The sequence below is a fragment of the Microcebus murinus genome, chromosome 4, assembly GCF_040939455.1.
Source record: "Microcebus murinus isolate Inina chromosome 4, M.murinus_Inina_mat1.0, whole genome shotgun sequence".
Classification (NCBI taxonomy): Eukaryota; Metazoa; Chordata; class Mammalia; order Primates; family Cheirogaleidae; genus Microcebus; species Microcebus murinus.
Window position 1 is genome coordinate 17120483 of NC_134107.1, and position 19736 is coordinate 17140218.

Sequence of the window (19736 nt, forward strand, 5' to 3'; positions counted from 1 at the left end):
TGTCTTAAAAAAAAAAAAAAAAAAGAGGAGCGAGCTTGGCATAGCTTGAGTTCCTGGGCCCCCAGGGGATCCAGGAAGCTGGGGGTGGGGGCTGCAGACTAATAAGCAAGAAGCTCTTCCCCAAACTGAGCTTTCGAGGAGGAACTGGCCACATAGGCCAATGAAGACAGGCGTCAGCTCACTTGCTCTGGGCTGGAAGTAACACAGCTGATTAGGCTGGCTACCTCATGCTGATCACAAGCTCCGATGGGCAATTAGATATGTCTTTGATTAATAAAAAATGGGGCAATGAATAAATAGTTAATCAATGCAGTCTGGCTAGAAGGCTCTTTCAGAACCCGGGCTGGGGGTGAGGCAGGGAGTCATCTAAGGAGTCCTTGGGGGAGGGGGCTGAAAAGGCAAGGCACCCCTCCAGGGGATGGTTTCTGGAAAGCTCTCTCTCAGTCCCCGCTCTTGGCTCCCTGATTCTGCGGTTGGGATTTTCTGGCAGCTCTGGGAGCGAACGACGGAGAGTTGAGCTGGTGAGCAAGTGAGGGGAAATGTGTCCCGTGCCCAGCGAGTGGCCGAGGCACAGCGCAGGGTGCGTGTCCCGCGCCTGTCCCCGCGCCTGCCGCAGCTGAGTTTGCGTTCTTCCCGCGGGGGCGGGGCCGAGTGTGTACGGCCGGGAAACTAACTTGGGGACCAGAGGGACAGTCGAGAGAGGGGAAGGCTGAGCGGTTGGGGTTACAGAGGGGTTTAGAGGGAAAAGAAGAGAAGAGAATCCGAAGGGGAGGGTCCAAAAGGGCGCGGGAGGCCGCGAGCCGGGGAGGAAGTGATGGAGAAGGCGAGGCCTGGCCTGCTGCTTCCGGGCGGGCGGGGGCGGCCGGGGACAGGGCGTGGCGGCGAGAGGCGCGAACCTGGGCCCGCGTGGAAAGCGCGCCGGAGCCCGGGCGGGGCAGCGGGTAGGACGCGGGGCCGCGGCCGGGCGGAGGTGGGGGGCGCGCGGGTTGCGGCGCGGCCTGGGGCGCCCGCCCGCCGGGAATGGCAGTCCTGGGCGAGCGCCACAGGGGCTCCCGGCGCGCTCTCCGTCGGGTTGGGAGTCGGGGTGTTGTTTTTGAAATTAGACGGGTCTGCGCTGTGACTTACTGGCCGTGTGGCCTTGGGCACGTTCCTGAAATTCTCTGGAGCTTTTGTTTCATTGTCAATAAACTGAAGATAACAAAACACCGGCTTTGCCAGACTGTCGTGGGAAATCGTGGCAGCGTGTGTGTGAATTCTCGCTCGCCCTGACTCCGGTTCAGAGTGGCCCTTTATATTGTCTTAGGGGACCTGCGTTCTGAATTTGACCTTGGGAATTCCTGCCTCCCCACAAGCTGCCCTGGCAACTACCAGGTAAGTCATTCACCTGTGATTTCAGGCGGGCTTCCCGACTTATCTTATCTGCTGCCCAGATTGTTATGAGACGCAGTGAATGAGCCGGCCAATGAAAGCGATTACTCCCCAGGTTGGCTGCCAGCGGTCGGTCGTGGTCATGCTGCCCCTCCATCCAGGCCACAAAGACCCCTCTGCCTTTCCCCACAAGCCTCATCTTCCAGGTAGCCTCTGCTTTTATTTTACAGGATCCAGAGACTCAGCCACTGTTGGCTTTGGCGCAAGCCAGAAACAGTCAAGACCAGAGAGCTACGTGAACGGGAGGGCTTGCCAGAGGAATTTTCCGGGTGCTCAAACGCCAGGACTTGCAGCTCCTGCGGGCAGTCGGCCGGATTTGAGGACCTGCTCCGCGCTGGGCCATGGCCGGCCGGGGCCTGTACGTGGCCACCTTGCTGACGGGGCTGCTGGAATGCCTTGGCTTTGCGGGCGTCGTGTTTGGCTGGGTTTCCCTGGTGTTTGTCTTCAAAGCAGAGCATTACTTTAAGGAGCTGTGTGAGCCAAATGCTGGGCTGTTGGGCAATGCCACAGAGCAGGCTGCCGAGGGTAGGTGTGGCTCTTCCGAGGAACTTAAGTCTGGTTCCCAGGTGGTGGGAAGGTGTAGCAAGGACCCTGCGCCCCGCCCTGCCTGCCAGCCTTTCCAGGGCGAGGGGGGCTCAGCACGCCCCTTTCCTCCACAAGGCCTAGGAGGTGCCTGGGAGGGACCTGTGAGCTCCTGAGGGGGTAATTAGGGGCAGTCACATCCCAGCTCAGTGTAAGGAACAACTTTCCACCAGGCAAGCTGTCCCAGATGGAGGGGAGCCCAGGCAGGCAGTGTTCTCCTGGCAGGAAGGCTGGGATGGATGGGAGCCCTTTTCTTTCCTTCAGTCTGCAAAGCTCAGGATCAGAGATTCTCACTGATCTTCACCGTGGCATCCTTCATGAACAACTTCATGACATTCCCCACCGGCTACATCTTTGACCGTTTCAAGACCACTGTGGCCCGCCTCATAGCCATGTAAGTCCCAAAGGCCCAGTCTGGGCAGAGGTGGGCAGGAGGAGTTCTTCGGGCAGCAGCCCAGCTTGGAGAGAAACCCAGATTGAGCAACCGGGCAGCCGTGCCAGGCACTGCTCATGGCAACTGTTAGGAACAGCCGCAGAAGGGTGTGGAACCTCTCTAGGTCGACCCTCTTCCCACAGCCCTGCTTCCGTTTCCTCACTGCCTTCCCTACTCCACGTGAATTGTGTCTTGTGTGTCATGTGCCGAATTGAGCCGGAGCCCAGGCTGACTTCCTATGAGGGCTGGCCCGGGGCCAGGGTTATGAAATTAGCAAGACCTGAAATTGCTGCTCTCTCCGCCTTCACCTGAAGATCGTTGTCTTCATCTCCTACACAGCCTCACATCCAGGTTGCTCAGACTTAATCTTCATCTTCCTCACCCCCCATCATTTCCCAGTAGCTAAGCTAATGACATTTCCTGGGTATCTCCAGTGGTAGAATTTCAGGTCCCTTCTGCCTGGAGGGGAGACAGTGGGAGTTCCCGAGCAGATGACTCAGGGCGTTAGGGACTTGATCTCACCCACACAGTGTGCTGCTGCGTCCTGATCCCTGTGCTCTGTGGCCAGGTTCAGTGATAAGCGGTACCTGCTGAGGGCTGATAATGCCCCAGAGCAGGTGACCCTGGGGAGGCACACGTGAGATCAGCTGTCAGAGAGAGGGACTGGAGGGCTGGCCTGGTCTGGGCCAGGAAACAGCTGGAGAGTAAGGCAAGTACCTTACTGGTTAAGCCTTTGGGTGCATGGTGGCTATATCTCGGTCTTTCTTAGTCTTCGGCTGCCTGTGTTCATTCCCCTCTTCCCTTCCTTCCTTGCCCCTTCCTTCTCCTCCAGACTTAGGGCACCTCTTTGATTACCTTATGCCTTACAAGACCCCCCAACAGCTAAGGCTGTGGTCCCCAACCTTTTTGGCACCAGGGACTAGTTTCATGGAAGACAGTTTTGCCACAGAGGGGGAAGGAAGCTCAGGCAGTGATGTGAGTGATGGGGAGCAGCTGTAAATACAGGTGAGGCCGGGCGCGGTGGCTCACGCCTGTAATCCTAGCACTCTGGGAGGCCAAGGCGGGTGGATTGCTCTAGGTCAGGAGTTCGAAACAAGCCTGAGCAAGAGCAAGAACCCATCTCTACTATAAATAGAAAGAAATTAATTGGCCAACTAATATATATAGAAAAAATTAGCCGGGCATGGTGGCGCATGCCTGTAGTCCCAGCTACTCGGGATGCTGAGGCAGAAGGATTGCTTGAACCCAGGAGTTTGAAGTTGCTGTGAGCTAGGCTGACGCCATGGCACTCGCTCTAGGGGGGAGGAGGGAAGGAGGCGGAGCTCAGGTGGTGACTCAGCCTGATCACAGAGGTTGGGGACCACAGGGCTAAGGGATCAGTCCAATCATTTCCTTTTATAAAAAAGGCTTTTGGGCCTGTGCGGTGGCCTATAATCCTAGCACTCTGGGAGGCCTAGGCAGGAGGATCTCTTGAGATCAGGAGTTCCAGACCAGCCTGAGCAAGAGTGAGAGCCCGTCTCTACTAAAAATAGAAAAATTAACTGGGTGTGGTGGCTCACACCTGTAGTCCCAGCTACTGTGGAGGCTGTGGCAAGAGGATCGCTTGAGCCCAGGAGTTTGAGGTTGCTGTGAGCTAGGCTGATGCCACGGCACTCTAGCCCAGGTGGCAGAGCGAGGCTCTGTCTCAAAAATAGAATAAAATGAAATGAAATAAAATAAAATAAATTAAAATATAAATTAAAATAAACAAAATAAAATAAAAGGCTTCTGAAGCCCAAAGAGGGGCAGCACCTGGCCCCAGAGTCACACCAGAGGAGGAGTTGTAACTCCAGATTTTGATTTGCAGGCCAGGCTCCAACTTCTTTCTCTAGGGGGTTGAGCTGTTGGAACTTGCAGGTGGGAGGGCCTTGGCTCTGCCCATTCTGCCCCCGCCTAAGCCCTGAGACAATCATTGTCCAGGACTCCCCGGCCTAGCCTTGGACTCTGGGAGGAGCAAAGCGCACTGTCTGTGAGGCCAGGACCACATCTCAATCTTAAGGCTTCTTGCACATGGCATCGGTGCCCGTTGAACTCCCAGTTCAGTGCTGGTTGAAAATGCAGTCACGTCCTGAACTTGGAGGTTGGGTGAGCAGAATCGTGTTTTGTCCCCCAGGTTTCTCCTTTCTTGACAATATTCTCCTTCTCCTGTTCTGTATTCCAGATCTCTCTACACCAGCGCCACGCTCATCATAGCCTTCACCTCTGCAAGTGAGTGCTGCAGGGGAGGGGCACAAGCTCAGGGGGCACCTGGTCGAGGGGCAGGAGCAGAGGTCAGGTCATGGGCAAGACACACGTACCACATGGTTATTCAGACATCCACGGCTTGAAAGACTCCTCGAGGGATATTGAGTTATTGCTGGTCTATGAAAATAGTTTAGTCTGCTGAGAAAACGTGAAAAAGAAGGATGATGGAGAGGGGATTGCTTTAGAGAGCAGAACTGATTCAAAACATTACATCCTTTTTCTTATATGTGTTAAAATGTCCTTTCTCGGCTGGGTGCGGTGGCTCACGACTGTAATCCTAGCACTCTGGGAGGCCGAGGCAGGCGGATTGCTCGAGGTCAGGAGTTCGAAACCAGCCCGAGCAAGAGCGCGACCCGTCTCTACTATAAATAGGAAGAAATTAATTGGCCAAGTAATACATACAGAAAAAATTAGCCGGGCGTGGTGGCGCATGCCTGTAGTCCCAGCTACTCGGGAGGCTGAGGCAGGAGGATTGCTTGAGCCCAGGAGTTTGAGGTTGCTGTGAGCTAGGCTGACGCCATGGCACTCACTCTAGCCAGGGCAACAGAGTGAGACTCTGTCTCAAAAAAAAAAAAAAAAAAAATGTCCTTTCTCTTTTCAATGAAATGGTAATATGACTGACAATTTTGAAAATATCCTTAGCAGGGTAAAAGTCGACAACTCCGCTATACTCAAAAGCTTGCTTTTCAAAATTTACCACTTTATAAAAGTCTGGGAATTCCAATCTGGTTTATCCCCCTCATGCCCCATGACCTATTACATAGAGGAGAAACTGAGGCTGGAGAGGGACCCCTTGCAGAGATTTGCCCAAAGCCACAAAGAAAGTGAGTGGGAAGCAGGCCTGGGCTGCAGGCATCCTGGTCCCTGGTGGTTCTGTCCTAGCGTTTTCATTATCCCGGCCACCAGAGGCCTCCCAATATTCCTCCCCCGTGTTAGATCATATGGCTCCATTTTTGGTTTAGGAAAGGGAAGCACGCAATTGTAGTGTGTGTGGTAGCTATGCTGAAGCCAGGCAGCATCATGAGGTTGTCTCCTCCCCTCATGCCGGGCAAACACGGATGCTGTCTTCACCCAAACAGATCTCAGGAGATAGCCTGGCACTTCAAGCCGGTGATTTCAGACCTCTCTCTTTATCAAACCAGCACCATCTACTCTAAAAGCCTGTCAATGATTTTCAAGAGGCCGAATGTGGAGGTGGTAGCTGGCTAATGTTTGACTCACTTTTATGGATCGTCTGAGCAATAATACCCCGTTTCCCCCATAAAATAGCACCTTTTTGTTTTTTGGAAAAAGTGTGCAGGCTGCAGGGACTCTATTGTGAAAGGGATCTCCAACCTTTAGTGCCAGGAGAGATGTACATTTTACAAAGACAAACTGGTGGTAAATAGCGTGAGTGCTCTAAAATTTGCTCTTTGCAGGGCTTCCCGAGGTATAGCACAGTAGTTAAGAGGATATTAAGGGCACACATGTGCGACATTAACTACATTAACCAGCACTGAATCACCTGGTGGAAAAGATATTCCCTTTTTATGTTCTCTTTCAGCCCTGCTGATTTCATGAAAGAAAGTCTCAACGTGGGGCCAGTATGATTTTAACACTGATGGCAAGAGCAGGTCTCAGGCTTTGAACATTCTAAGGGCAACTGCATCTGGCTACAATTTAGTAACATTGTTTTCCTTTCATTGTATTTGTTTTTTAGTTACTTCCTATTCATGACAAACAATGCAAGTGTTTTCATCTACAGTAGTGATATAAAGTGTACTTTAAACAATAGGTTTCTTTGGGCTGAAAGTGAGTCAACTTTAAAAAAAAAGCAACACATTTTAGCAAATAATAGGACAGGCATAGGTTATGCCAAAATCATGAAGGTGGGCAGAAGTCTGTGGTCTTTGAAAAGCACTAATTTATCAAGGGCTCCTCTAGCCCTTGAGCAGTTCTGCTATTATCCGATACTTTCCAGACCTGTGGTAATGATTTGTTTGCATGTCAGTCTATTCAAGGGCAAAGAGTTTGTTTTACTTATCCAGCATTTCCAATGCCAAGTACAATGCCTGGCACAAAGGAAGTACTCAGAACTTAATGAACAAAGGAAAGACTATGGCCATTTTCTCACTGAGATCTCATGGCACCCCTGCGAGGTGGGGAGAGCAGGGGCTGTCATTCCCATTTAACAGATGAAGCGACTGAGGCAAAGATTTAGAACCAGCTCAGAGTCATTTAATAAATTAGAGGTTGGGCTTGGGGCCTGAACCAGGGGACTGAGTCCAGGGTCCTCTTCCCCTACAGTGTTGAGGATGAGTAGGAAAGGCTTTCGTGGTTTAGTGAAGGAAGGGAGTGGCCAGTGGCTTAACTTCGAATCATGTGTATCTGTAGGCATCCAGGTGTGCCAAAGACTGAGCACCATCTTTGGTGGGGAAGAAGGTGGCCCAGGAGACCTCAGCAGGGACATATTGGGACGCCTTGGCCAGTATCTTAAGACCCTTGAAGGATGATAGAAGGCTGGCTAGAATTGGGGCCCTGACCCCAGGGTTGTTGGGAATTTGGAGGAGGTGGGAGCTGAGTTTGGAGCTCCAAGTTTGGGTTGCACTGTGACACACTCTACCTCTGACTTTGGTGATCCAGGCTCAGCTGTGCTGCTCTACCTGGCTATGCCACTGCTCAGTGTTGGGGGAATCCTGTTTCTCATCACCAACCTGCAGGTAGGAGCCGACCCTGATCCCAGCCACTTGGCAGGAGGTGGACGATGGAGTGGAGGGTCGCGGGCAGGGGGAGGAAGTGGCACTTGGTGTGATTGTCCGCTTCAGTTGTGGTTGCCCCAAGCCAGGGTGGGAGCCCTTAGAGGGTGGATTTGAGTCTGGAACATGCTGGGTACTCAGGAAATATTTGTTTTATGAGTAAATGATTCAGCTTGGTCCTGTCTTTCCCAGATTGGGAACCTATTTGGCAAACATCGTTCGACTATCATCACCCTCTACAATGGAGCATTTGACTCTTCCTCGGCAGTCTTTCTTATTATTAAGGTAAAAAATAGCAATAGCTAACATTTACTGAGCATTTACATATGGCAGACACTGGTCTTGCGAACCTTGCATGACTTCTCTCCATCAACTCTCTCGTTAAGGAACTTTTTAATCCCTATTTTACAGATAAAGCATTGGGTCTCCGAGAGGTTAAGAAACTTGCTGAAGGCTCTGCAGCTAGTAACCATGATACTAGAACTTAGAGCCAGCCCCGTCTGGTCCTAGGCAGAGGCTGGGAGCCCTTTGGAATGGGGGTGTTTGCTGCTGTGAGCTTCTGGTTTGCACAAGCAGGTGGGAAGTGGCTAGTGGGGCAGGAAGTGCAGACACAGGCCTGCTCAGCTCTCCCAAAGGCTGATGTTGAATGTCAGAGGGATGAACTGCTGCCAAGACTATTTGTTTCTCCACCACCATTCTGCCTTATTCATTGCCAGCGATTTTATCTCGGCAGTGACCTGCCCCGCCCAGGGGACGAATCCTGATTGATCTAAGCCAACCATGGCAGTCCTTTTCTCCCTTGCCAGTGATGAGTAGAGGTAGGCAAGTAGTCCAGTCCTTTGTAATGAGATAAAGGGGGTGTGTGTAGTGGAGGACTTGGGGAGCATTTTCTCCCTGATGGAAGGTGAGAGCAAAGTGAAAAGAAAGCCTTCCTCCTTGGTCCTTCTTTTTACCCTTCCTCTTTGAATGTTGCAGTGGGAGGATTGATAGCTGGAGTTGTGGCAGCCATGCTTTGACTATGAGGCAACAAGGTGAAAGATAATAGCCAACACACTAAAGATGGCTGAGTGAGAGGAATGAAAGAGTGTGGGGCCCAAGCTGCCTAACCTGGGACTTCCCTCTGGGCTTTGTGTCAGCCTGTGGGCCATGGGGGAAGAGAATAGGATCTCTGTCTGTCACCACCCAGACATGAGCCTAGCTTAGTCCCATGAGCACCTTGGCCCTGGGGCACCCAAGCCTTTCTACTCCTGGTACAAAAGCCACTTTCCAGGTTCTTGCTTCTTCCCCTGGGTGTGCCTACCTTTCTCTCCTCTTTCTTTAGAGCTGGCAGGAAAAACTGTGCTGGACCGGGGAGCAGGAATTTTCAGTTTAATCTGACTTTGCCGCTGCTTACTCTGACCCTGGACAATGCATTGCTCCTCTCTGGACCTCAGTGTCATCCTCTGTAAAATGGGGAGGTTGGGCTAGATCAGTGGTTTTCAAATTAGGTGTTGAGGAACTTAGGGGATCCCTTTGGTGTTTTGTCAGTCACCGAGAAGAATGCAGGGAGGTTGAGTGGCCAGCTCCCCGTTGATGTGTTTTGTAAGTTGAATTTTTGTGTCAAATCATGTTTGAACAAAAGGATTTTGCTGCTCTTGGGGGAAGAAGGCATGGGGCTAGAAGATCTTTTAAGGAGCCACACTAAGAAGCTCCACAGGCTGTGGGGATGGGTCACATGATGACTCCACTGCTGCTGGCCGGGCCCTGGGAGGAGGGTGCGTGTACGAGGAGTCCTTAGCTTCTAGGATGGTAGGCAAGGGCCTGTACTGGGACTCCATGGAAACTGAGGTTCCAGCCCTTGCCTCCTGCACTGACGTTACTATGTGTGATAAAATACACATAACATAAAATGTACCATCTTAACCATTTTTTATTGATACATAATATTTGTACATCTTTATGGAGTACACATGACTTTTTGTTATGTGCATAGAATGAATAATGATCAAGTCAGGGCATTTAGGGTGCCCATCACCTTGAGTATTTATCATTTCTATGTGTTGGGAACATTTCGAGTCCTCTCTTCTAGCTATTTTGATGTCTTAACAATTTTTAAACATACAGCTCAGTGGCATTAAATACGTTCATATTGTTGTGCAGCTGTCACCACCATCCATCTCCAGATCTCTCTTCATCAAGATTGGAACTCTGCACTCATTAAACACTAACTCCTCATTCCTCCCACCCTCTACCCCTAGACCCTGGCAAACACCATTCTGCTTTCCGTGCTATGAACTTGACTACTCCAGGTACCTCCTATGGGTGCAATAATACAGTATTTGTCCTTTTATGACTGGCTCATTTCACTAAGCATAATGTTCTAGTGGTTCAATCCAAGTTGTAGCATGTGGCAGAATTTCCTTTCTTTTTTTAAGGCTGGAGAATATTCCGTGGTATGTATATAGCACACCGTGTTTAGCCATTCATCCATTGATGGGTGCTTGGGTTGCTTCCATCTTTTGGCTGCTGTGAATAGTGCTGCTGTGAACACGGGTGTCAAGCTGACTTTTCCCTCCTCCTTCTGCAGCTGCTTTATGAACAAGGCATCAGCCTCAGGGCCTCCTTCATCTTCATCTCAGTCTGCAGTACCTGGCATGTCACACGTACCTTCGTCCTGATGCCCCGGGGGCACATCCCCTACCCACTGCCCCCCAACTACAGCTATGGGTAAGGACTGTGATCTGGCGATTGTGGGCCAAAGCCCCTCTTCTGACCTAGGGTGGGAAGCAAGGGGTGGGACAGACAGGGCAGAGCACACTTGTCACAGGAGGGGAGGACTGGAGCAGGGCTGTATCAGTTAGCCATCACTGCATAGTGAACTGCCCCAAAACTCAGTGGCCAAAAACGCTATGCATTTATTACTTCTCACAAGTTGGGTAGCTGGCTGGTTCTACTGCTTGGGGCCAGACTCGGACGGGGCCGACAGGGCTTGCTCATGGCTCTGATCAGCATCAAGCAGGTTAGCTTGGGCCGGCTGGCCTAGGATGGCGGATGTCTGGGTCACGTGGGTCTCACCCTGCAGCAGGCTAGCACGGGCTTGAGCACACAGTGGTTTCGGGGTTCCGAGAGAAAGTGCAGCAATGCACTTGCTTTCTTGAGGTCCAGGCTTGGAATTAGCACATCACTTCTGCTGCGTTCTCTCGGCTGAGGCAGCTCACCTGGCCAGCCTAGACTTAGGGCAGGGGGAAATAGAGCTGCAGAGCCCCATTGCAGGGAGTGGAGGTGCAGAGGAGGTGAGGAAATGGGGCCATGTTAGTGACCACAAGGGCTAGATGGCAGCGTTCATTTGCTGCTCACTTACTGTTTGTCAGACCCGGGTGCTTTCTGATTTCATCCTCACAACAATCCTCTTGGATTGATTTCATCCAAGAGAGCATCCATTCAGTGCTCTCTGATTTCATCCTTACAACAATCCCCTTGTCTCCACTTGCCAAATGAGAAGAATGAGGCTCAGAAGGGTTAAGTCGGAGCCGTGTTTCTGCTGCCGGGAAGAGGCAGAGCTGGGATTTGAACTCAGGCCTGTGCTACTCTCTCCAGGTCTCCAGTGGTTCCCAAACATTGCTGCATGTCAGAATCACTTGGAGATCTTAAAAAATGAAAAAAGAGAAATAAAGGAAAAAGAAAGAAAGGCTGGCTCTCACCCCCAGACATTCTGATTTAACTGGTCTGGACTGTACTCTGGCCATTGGGGTGGTTAAAAGGTGATTCCAAAGTGTGTTGAAATTCGGGGTCCAGCGCATGATTCCCTCCAGTCGGGACCTCAGGTTCAGCTCACAGTCCTTGGCCTCGCTGGTGGGGATTTTGTTTCCGCAGCCTGTGCTCTGGGAACTGCCCCACAAAGCAGGAGAAAACAGCTGAGCCTGAAAACAGGGAGCTGCAGTCAAAGGAGTTCCTTTCACCAAAGGAAGGTGAGCCCCCCCTTGGTCACCTGACTCCTCCAGAACCCGCCTCTCCTCTTCCCTCCCCAACTCCTCACCTGCAGACCCTCTCCCCTCCCCCTCCTCACACACACCAGAATTGGGAAAGGTCAGGCAGAGAAAAGACCTTAAGGATCTTCTCAGCCCCTCTCACTTTGTAGAGTGTCCAGGGAGAGCCTCTTTTCTGTTCTCTCTTTTCTCTCTTTCTTATCCCCCCCATCCCCACCCCCGAAGTCTGTCTGCCATGACTTGCCTTCCCTTCCCCCGCTCCTCCATTCTGCCCTCTTCTGTGATGCCATTGCCCTCAGTCTGGTTCAATTGTTCCCATTTCTGTAGGTCTCCAGAGTCTGCCCTCTGTCATTGTCCCAGCTGCACCGGCCTCCTTTCCTTCCTCTGTCTGTTTTGGGTCTTTGGTTACAAACATCACAAACCGCAGCTGGCTACAATGGGAATAAGCATGGGCGGGGGAGGGTAGAGAAAATGGGAGAGGGAGGTCAAAGGATACAAGTAGCAGATACTCAGGGTGAACATTCTAGAGGTCTAGTGTACAACATGAGAACTATAACAAAATTGTCTTGTATTTGGGACTTTTATTAAATGAGTAGATTTTAACTGCCCTTGCTACCAAAAAAAGGTAAATATGTGAGATGATCGATACGTTAATTTGCTTCTCTATAATAACCATCTTACCATCTCTATGTATTGTATGGTATCATGTTGTATACCTTAAATATACCACAATATAATTTATTATTATTTTTTAAAAAATAAGAATAGGATTCTGGGAAGCTTACAAAACCAAGGGGGAAAATTAAATTTGCCAGGCTCTAGGAGGAGTAGCACCAGGCTACCTCTGGCCATCCCAGTCTAAAAATCATGGCCAGTCTGTCTCTTTAGGGAGAGCAGTCTAACTGGTCAACCCTGGGTAAGGAACAGAACTCTTAATTCACAGTCCCATGTGGACCACGGAGAACAGGCCAGGGGATGAATTTCCAAGGATGCTGGTCCCGAAGGAAAGGAGGGGTGAGGAGCCCACGGAACAGTAGCTGCCACCACTCATCCCCATCTCACCTCTAACTCTCTCCTCCTTGTGTCCTTTTTACCATTTGGCTGAGAAAGATCAGGAAGGTGTTACTGCAAGAAGTGTCATTGACCAGGCTGTGAGAGACAGATCGGATTTCAATAGGCTGGGAACTTGCAGGGAGGGTCATTCAAGGTGGTGGGGCCAGGATGACAAAGCATGGAGGTGGGGAGGTTGGGAGACAAGGGCGGAAGGAGGGCTCGACCCAAGGCTGTCCCATGAAGGCCTCTATGCTCTTGCCTGTCCTATCCCTCCACTTCCCTTGTAATTCCTGCTGGATCCTTTCCCCATCAGAGATCCCAGGACCAGGGCAGCAGCAGAAACCCCGTTCTTTCTGGAGCTATGTCCTCTCCCGGCGCTTCGCCTGGCACCTGCTGTGGCTGTCTGTGATACAGCTGTATCACTACCTCTTCATCGGCACTCTCAACTCTCTGCTGACCAGCTTGGCCGGCGGGGACAGGGCGATAGGTATGCAGCGAGGCTGGGAGGTAGCATGTCCTCCTGCCCAGCTGCGGACAGGGGACTCCAGGGGAGGCTCTGAGGGTGGGGGTGGAGGGATGGGCAGGATGAGTGCAGGGTGAGAGAGCCCTACCCTGGAAGGCAGTCCTGGAGCCCTCTCACCACCCGCCTCGTCTCCGTCCCCTGCAGTCAGCACCTACACAAATGCCTTCGCCATCACTCAGTTCTTCGGAGTGCTGTGTGCCCCCTGGAATGGCCTGCTCATGGACAAGCTTAAGCAGAAGTACCAGAAGGAAGCTAAGAGGACAGGTGAGACGGGGGGGAGGGGAGCAGGGAGGGGAGAGATCTTCATTTACCCCCATGCTACCCTCTCTTTTGTTCTTACCCCTTTCTCCTTGCACTCATTCATTCATTCATTCAGCCACTAGTCACTGAGTGACAATTATGTGCCAGCCCTAGTGCCAGACAGCGGGGATTCAACAGTGGACAAGACAGATAAGCCTTTTGCTCTAGCTGTTCTCAGTCTAGAGGGTGGAGAAAGGCAGTCGTCAGGCAATTGCAGTCGGTCAAGTAAACCTACAGGTGGCCGTGGGGACACAAAGAATGGCACCTGTTCTGGGCACTGATGGGGTTGGTGTAGGGGAAGGCTTCCCGGAGGAGGAAGTGGGTCTGAGCCAAGGCCTGAAGGATGAGTAGGAAGCGGGGAGAGGAAGGGGCAGGGCCTGGGAGGCTGGGGAGAGAGGTAAGGAGGGGTCAGGCTGCTTCCCACACCAAGGAGTTCTGGGGCCTGATCCTTGGACAAGACTGGGGAAGGGGGCAGTGCTGAGGTGTCCTGCCCTGGGGGTGTCTGGGGGAACAAGAGCAGAGAGAAACATTTGCCAGCTGTCTCTTCTCTGCCCTCCCAACTCCACGCCTGTCGGGGATTTCAGAGCAAATCTCGGACATTGTGTCATTTCACCTATGAATACTTTAGTATGTGTCTTCAACAAATAAGGCCTCTTTTACTTAAACATCACCATAATGCCACCACACCTTAAAAAAAATAACAATTTCTTAATATTGTCTAATATACAGTCACTGTTCAAATTCGCCTAATTGTCTCGAATACATCTTTTTACAGTTTTTGTTCAAATTAGGATTCGTACATGGTCCATGCGAGGTATTTGGTTGATGTGTCTATTGTATCTTTAAAAATCTTTAACAGTATCCCCTCTCCCCATTTATTATGTCTCATTTATTTGTTGAAGAAACTGGTCATCTGTCCTGTCGAGTTTCCCACATTTTGAATTTGGCATCATTTAAAAGAGTCCCTTTGATTATTTCCTATGAATATGTGGATTAGAGGCTTGGGGAAGACTCAATTTAATTTTTTTTTTTTCATTTTTGAGACAGAGTCTTATCACTAAGTTGCCCAGACTAGTCTTAAACTCCTGGGGTCAAGTGATCTTGCCTCAGCCTCCCGTCAATTTATCATTATTGTTATTACTTTTGGCAAGAATAGCGTGGAGGGGGAGCTGTGGGCTTCCTCTGGTCTCCCATCAGCAAGCCCTGGTGTCTGTTGTCTCATTATGGTGTTCAGATTGTTCAACCGGTTCAGACATTGTCAGTCTGATCCGTCCATTATAAAGTTTCCCATCAACCGTACACCTAATGGTTTTAGTAGCCATTACTGATCAATGCCTAGACCCGTTATTTTATTAGGGTTGCAAAAGGAGCATTTTCTATCTTTTCTTCTGCTTTTAATAGCTAGAGTTCCTTCTAGAAAGAAAAACTTTCCCTTACTATTTTGTCACCCTGAAATAAATGCTTGGTTTTCCCCTCTATTTACCAGTTTCAGAATAATGAGTTGGTGCGTTAGCAGCCTCCAGGGATGACTACTAGTTATTTCTTTTTTTTTAAAGTCTCATTTTATATATATTTGACACCTTTCAATCTGTTCATGATTCTTCCTAATGCTCAAATTGTCTCACCTTTGGCCATTGGGAACTTTACCAGTCCAGCATCTGTGTCCTTTAGACAGAACCCCGTTAGTTTTAGACCATGTCCTTACCTGAAATTGGCCACTTCTCTAACTAGCCCTGCAGCCCTTTAATGGAAAATGGTATTTAGAGACTTCAGGCTGGATATGGGGTTTCTCATTGCTCCTGGGTTGTCACTGCTTTTGAGCCTTGGAGAGAGTTAAGGTGTATATACCTTTTCATAAGGAAAAAAATCATGAATACTTAATACTGATATTTTCATTCAAATTTTTATTTCTTTGATTATTCATTTCCAGCTGTCTCTCTTCCTCTGAAAGTCTTGGTCCCTAACAACACTATATATGTGAATATATACATATACATATATGTATAACATTTTAGATACAATTACTGGTTTTAGCAACATCAATATTGCTAATAACAACACAATGGCTAAATGCTGTTGCCCTTCTCTGACCTTCCCCCCTCCTTTCTCATCCTTAGGGTGTATATCCCACGAAAGATGTACAAATCACTGTGTTTTTAGAGTCCACCAACTTGCATATAGAGTAATATTCATTGGTTTCATTTTATTTTGTTTTTGATTTTGGGGAGTTGTTTTGCTTGTTTTCTTCCTATTATTTGTTTTTTTCCTTATATTTATTTTTTTCAGCATATTATGGGGCTACAAATATTAAAGTTATGTATATTTCCCTTGCCCTCCCAAAACTCTCCCCTTTTCCCTATTATTTGTATTTCATTTTATTTGCAAAACATATACATATCAAACATTTACATTTTACCAAAGCTAAAACTGCGAAACAAGATACATTCAAGGCAGTTTAGTTTCCTTCTCTGTTTATTGTGGCCCTCTCCTTCCCTCTTCTTTAGGTAACCATTTCTACTGTTGTTTTTAGTACAGACATTTTGTGTGTGTGTGTGTGTGTGTGTGTGTGTGTGTGTGTTTCCCTCTTTCTTGTATAAAAGGCAGTGTACTCCATACACTGTGCTGCAGGGCATTTTGCGTGACTGTTCTGACGTTGTCCCGTGGCAGGGCCTCTCCTCCCTCCTTCTGCCCACTGCCTGGTCTCCATGACGTGGTTGTAGCGCAGTTGACGCAGCAGCCCCTGCCCATGGCCCTTTGGGTTGTTTCCAGTCTTTTGCTATTACCAGTAGTGCTACGAGGGAGAAATATCTGGCCACAGGCTCGAGGGGGCAAGGGCAGGTGTGCCGCCTGTCTGGAGGCCATTGTAATAATCTATGAGTGCGTTAATGGTGGCTTAAAGCTAGGAAGAGTCAGCGAGGTTGGAGAGGAGGGGACCATTGGGAAGGTGTTCAGGACGTGAATGATCAGCATTGTTGATGCCCTGGAGATGGGGCCTGTGGGGGCAAGAGCGTTCAAGGATGACCCCCCAGGACAGGTGGGTGGGCAGTGGCTCCCGCTTTGCCCCCTGTCTTGGCCCTCCCCTGCCCTTGGTTGGGTTGGTCTCCAAGCAGTCTCCCCTCCGCCCTTTTGGACCAGGCTCCTCCACCTCGATGGTGGCCCTGCGCTCGGCAGTGCCCTCGCTGACCCTGACGTCCCTGCTGTGCCTGGGCTTCACCGTCTGCGCCTCGGTGCCCGTCCTCCCGCTCCAGTACGCCACCTTCATCCTGCAGGTGGTCAGCCGCTCCTTCCTGTATGGGAGCAACGCCACCTTCCTCACGCTCGCGTAAGTGGCCTTGGGGTGTGCTCCACTGTGGGGGACACTGGGACACAGGGAAGCAGGCAAGGTAAAGACATTGGGAAGCGAGGGTGGGCCTGGAGGTGGTCGGGTGATGGAAACTGGGCTTGGGAGCAGGTGAGGAGGCGGCAGTGCCCAGAGTTGGAGGCAGGTGGGAAGGATCTGCTGTACCCTCTGCCTCTGTTCTCTACCTGGTGAACTCCTATTCACCCTCCAAAGCCCACTTCTGTTCCAGCTCTCCCAGGGAAGAGTTGAAAGAAAGTTTCTTCCCTTCTTTTTGCCCTTGGTACTCTATTCTTGCCACCTTTGATGGGGTACACATAGTCTGGCATATGGTGTTCTGCTCGCGTGTCTATCTGTTCCCTAAGGCCTCCTGGGCACAGCCCGTGACTGGGCCCTGCTGTTTTCCCTGGGCCCCACACGTGCCTTCTCTGTGTTCTGTGGTTTGAACGCCTGAGCAGAGACGAAGAGGGAGGGGTTGAGCGGGTATGGTGGGTGGGGGCAGGCTTAGGACAGGGAGTTGGGAACAGTGGCTGACAAAGGACCCCTGAGGCCAGCTGCCTGCTTGGAGGGAGGGTTCCTGAAACTCACTGGAACCCCATTTTTTTCTGTCCCCAGTTTCCCTTCAGAACACTTTGGAAAGCTCTTTGGGCTGGTGATGGCCTTGTCGGCCATTGTGTCCCTGTTCCAGTTCCCCATCTTCACCCTCATCAAAGGCCCCCTCCAGAATGACCCATTCTATGTGAGTACTGTGGAGATGGGTGTCCCCAGCAGGGGCCCTGCCTCAGACCTGGGAGGACCTGGGGCGACTTGGCGGGGCCCCAGCAGGGGGCGCCCAAACCTGGCTGCCTGGGCGTGGTCCCTGCAGCCACAGTGCTGCACAGGGGTATGTCCTTCGTCTTGCTTCTCAAACTGGGGTGATGGGGGTACCCAGGCTTGTGCTGGGGGTACCTGAAACCACAGGATTGGTGTGGTGCAGCTTCCCAGAGAGTCCATGCTACTCAGATTTGGGGAGAAAATATTTTTGTGTATATGGGGAACAAAGAGACATATTCTTGAGTAGGACAAAAAATCCTTGAAAAATGTCAAGCAGAAACCTGACACTTCAGGGGTGTCTCCTGCCTGTGGGGAGTACAGTCCCACCCTGGCCTGTCCCCCAGGGCTACCACATGCATCCATTTCCACAGTTGGCCCGAGGGGCAGGATGCCCCTGTGTCCCCACACCTGGAGGCGTGCTCATGGGCCCTGCCCGCCAATTCCACAGTTGGCCCGAGGGGCAGGATGCCCCTGTGTCCCCACACCTGGAGGCGTGCTCATGGGCCCTGCCCGAGGACGTGGGCACTCTCCCGCTCTTTGCAGAGACTGAGGCTCAGAGAGGTCACATGACTTCTGTATTCAGAGGCAGGCAGTAAGGAGCAGAAATCTTTTGACTTTGAATTCAGTGTTTTGACCACTGTACGGTTCTGTCTGCCTCATTTTGTAAAAACCAGCAAAGTTTAAATCAGTCCCTTGGAGAAAAAAAGACTAAACTTAAAAACTGAGAATGACTTGATTATGATATCAGGGGACCTGACCTGATATTCAGATGCATTTTCTAGCCGGTGCCTCTATCGGCTCTCCACGTGACCCCGAGCAGATCACTGAATGCTCTCTCGGCCTCTGTTTCCCCACCTGTGAAATGGACATAATATTCTTCCCACACCCACCCAAGAGGGCAGAGTGAAAAATACTGAAAGTCCTTCCTCCAGGGCACCAGGGTGTCTGGGTAGAAACAAAATATAAACTAGGTGTATTCCAGTCCCCTCGTTGGTTATTGGCAGGGCTCACATTTGCAGATTTCTTTGCCTCACTCCATCCTCTGTCCCACGCAGGTGAACATGATGCTAATACTCGCCACGCTTCTGACATTCGTCCACCCCTTCCTGGTGTACCTGGAGTGTCGCCTGCCGAAGGAAAGTCCTTCTGCAGTTGCGTAGTTCAGAACCCCTCACTTTCCTCGGGGTGCTTTTGCTAATCATCCCCCACCTTTGAGGACTCCATGTCCAGAAAGACTCTGCCTACCCAGGCTACTTACATTAAGTAGCCATGAGTTTTTCCTTAAAAACAAAAACCAAAAGCCTTATTTAACTGCCAGCCAGGACTTCTGATCAGCAAGAGAAAAATCTCAGTAGCCAAGTGGATCGATGTCACACAGACCCAAGACGATGGCATGGGGAAGCCGGAGTGTCTCCTTGCAAGTGGCCTTGGCAGACCTTGGCCCCAGGAGGGGTGATAGGAGGAAGAGGGGTGCCACCTACTTCCGTAGGCTTGTTTGGCCCTGGACCCTCTGCCGCCAGGTAAATTCCCAGGTGGACAGTGAGGTTGTCATGGCCTCAGCTACACCACCTGGCATTTAGAGGTGGTACCAGCCACAGCCCTGGCTCCCCTTCAGTAGCACAGCCTTGGGGAGAGAACTGCAGCGAGCTTTGGGGGCAAGAGGAGAAGATGGGGGGGAGGTGCATCCTGGGCCTGGTCCCAGCTCTGCCACAGATGCTCGGTGACCTTGGCCCGGCCCTTTCGTGATCTGAGCATCATTTTCTCATCTGTGAAATGAGTGTTTTGGAGTTGAAGGTTCTTTCTGGAGCTGATGTCCTAGAAGGTGTTAAGAAGAGTGACAGGGTCAGGCCACCCCAAGGGCCTTGGGAACCAGCCTACGTGCTTGACTGATGGATTTCTTTTCTTTTCTTTTCTTTCTTTCCTTCCTTCCTTCCTTCCTTCCTTCCTTCCTTCCTTCCTTCCTTCCTTCCTTCCTTCCTTCCTTCCTTCCTTCCTTCCTTCCTTCCTTCCTTCCTTCCTTCCTTCCTTCCTTCCTTCCTTCCTTTCTTTCTTTTTCTTTCTTTTTCTTTCTTTCTTTTTTTCTGGCAGGGTCTCATTCTGTTGCCCAGGCTAGAGTGCCATGCTGTCAGCCTAGCTCACAGCAACCTCAAACTCCTGGCCTCAAGTGATCCTCCTGCCTGAGCCTCCCAAGTAGCTGGGACTACAGGTGTGCGCCACCATGTCCGGCTAATTGTTTCTATATATTTTTAGTTGTCCAGCTAATTTCTTTCTATTTTTTTTTGGT

The 19736-nt window shown here is 50.7% G+C and overlaps 1 protein-coding gene across 1 annotated transcript; it reads left to right on the forward strand.

The window, feature by feature from the left end:
• The first annotated feature begins 820 nt into the window (after positions 1-820).
• On the forward strand, positions 821-18766 carry SLC43A3 (solute carrier family 43 member 3). The gene is made up of 14 exons (XM_012749970.3): positions 821-941; positions 1304-1371; positions 1599-1953; positions 2275-2404; positions 4644-4690; positions 7349-7425; positions 7654-7746; positions 10028-10167; positions 11314-11408; positions 12793-12966; positions 13147-13266; positions 16438-16624; positions 17255-17378; positions 18508-18766. Exons 3-14 carry the CDS (start codon positions 1770-1772, stop codon positions 18610-18612), a joined length of 1476 nt encoding a protein of 491 aa, XP_012605424.2. The 5' UTR covers positions 821-941; positions 1304-1371; positions 1599-1769; the 3' UTR covers positions 18613-18766.
• The last annotated feature ends 970 nt before the right edge of the window (positions 18767-19736 follow it).

What these genes read in the sequence shown, in the direction of transcription:
- SLC43A3 (XM_012749970.3), top strand. Translation starts at nt 1,770, where the DNA reads ATGGCCGGCCGGGGCCTGTACGTGGCCACCTTGCTGACGGGGCTGCTG. An exon ending in GTGGCCCGCCTCATAGCCAT is followed by an intron (nt 2,405 to 4,643) that starts GTAAGTCCCAAA and finishes TCTGTATTCCAG; the next exon opens with ATCTCTCTACACCAGCGCCA. An exon ending in GAAGGAAGCTAAGAGGACAG is followed by an intron (nt 13,267 to 16,437) that starts GTGAGACGGGGG and finishes CTTTTGGACCAG; the next exon opens with GCTCCTCCACCTCGATGGTG.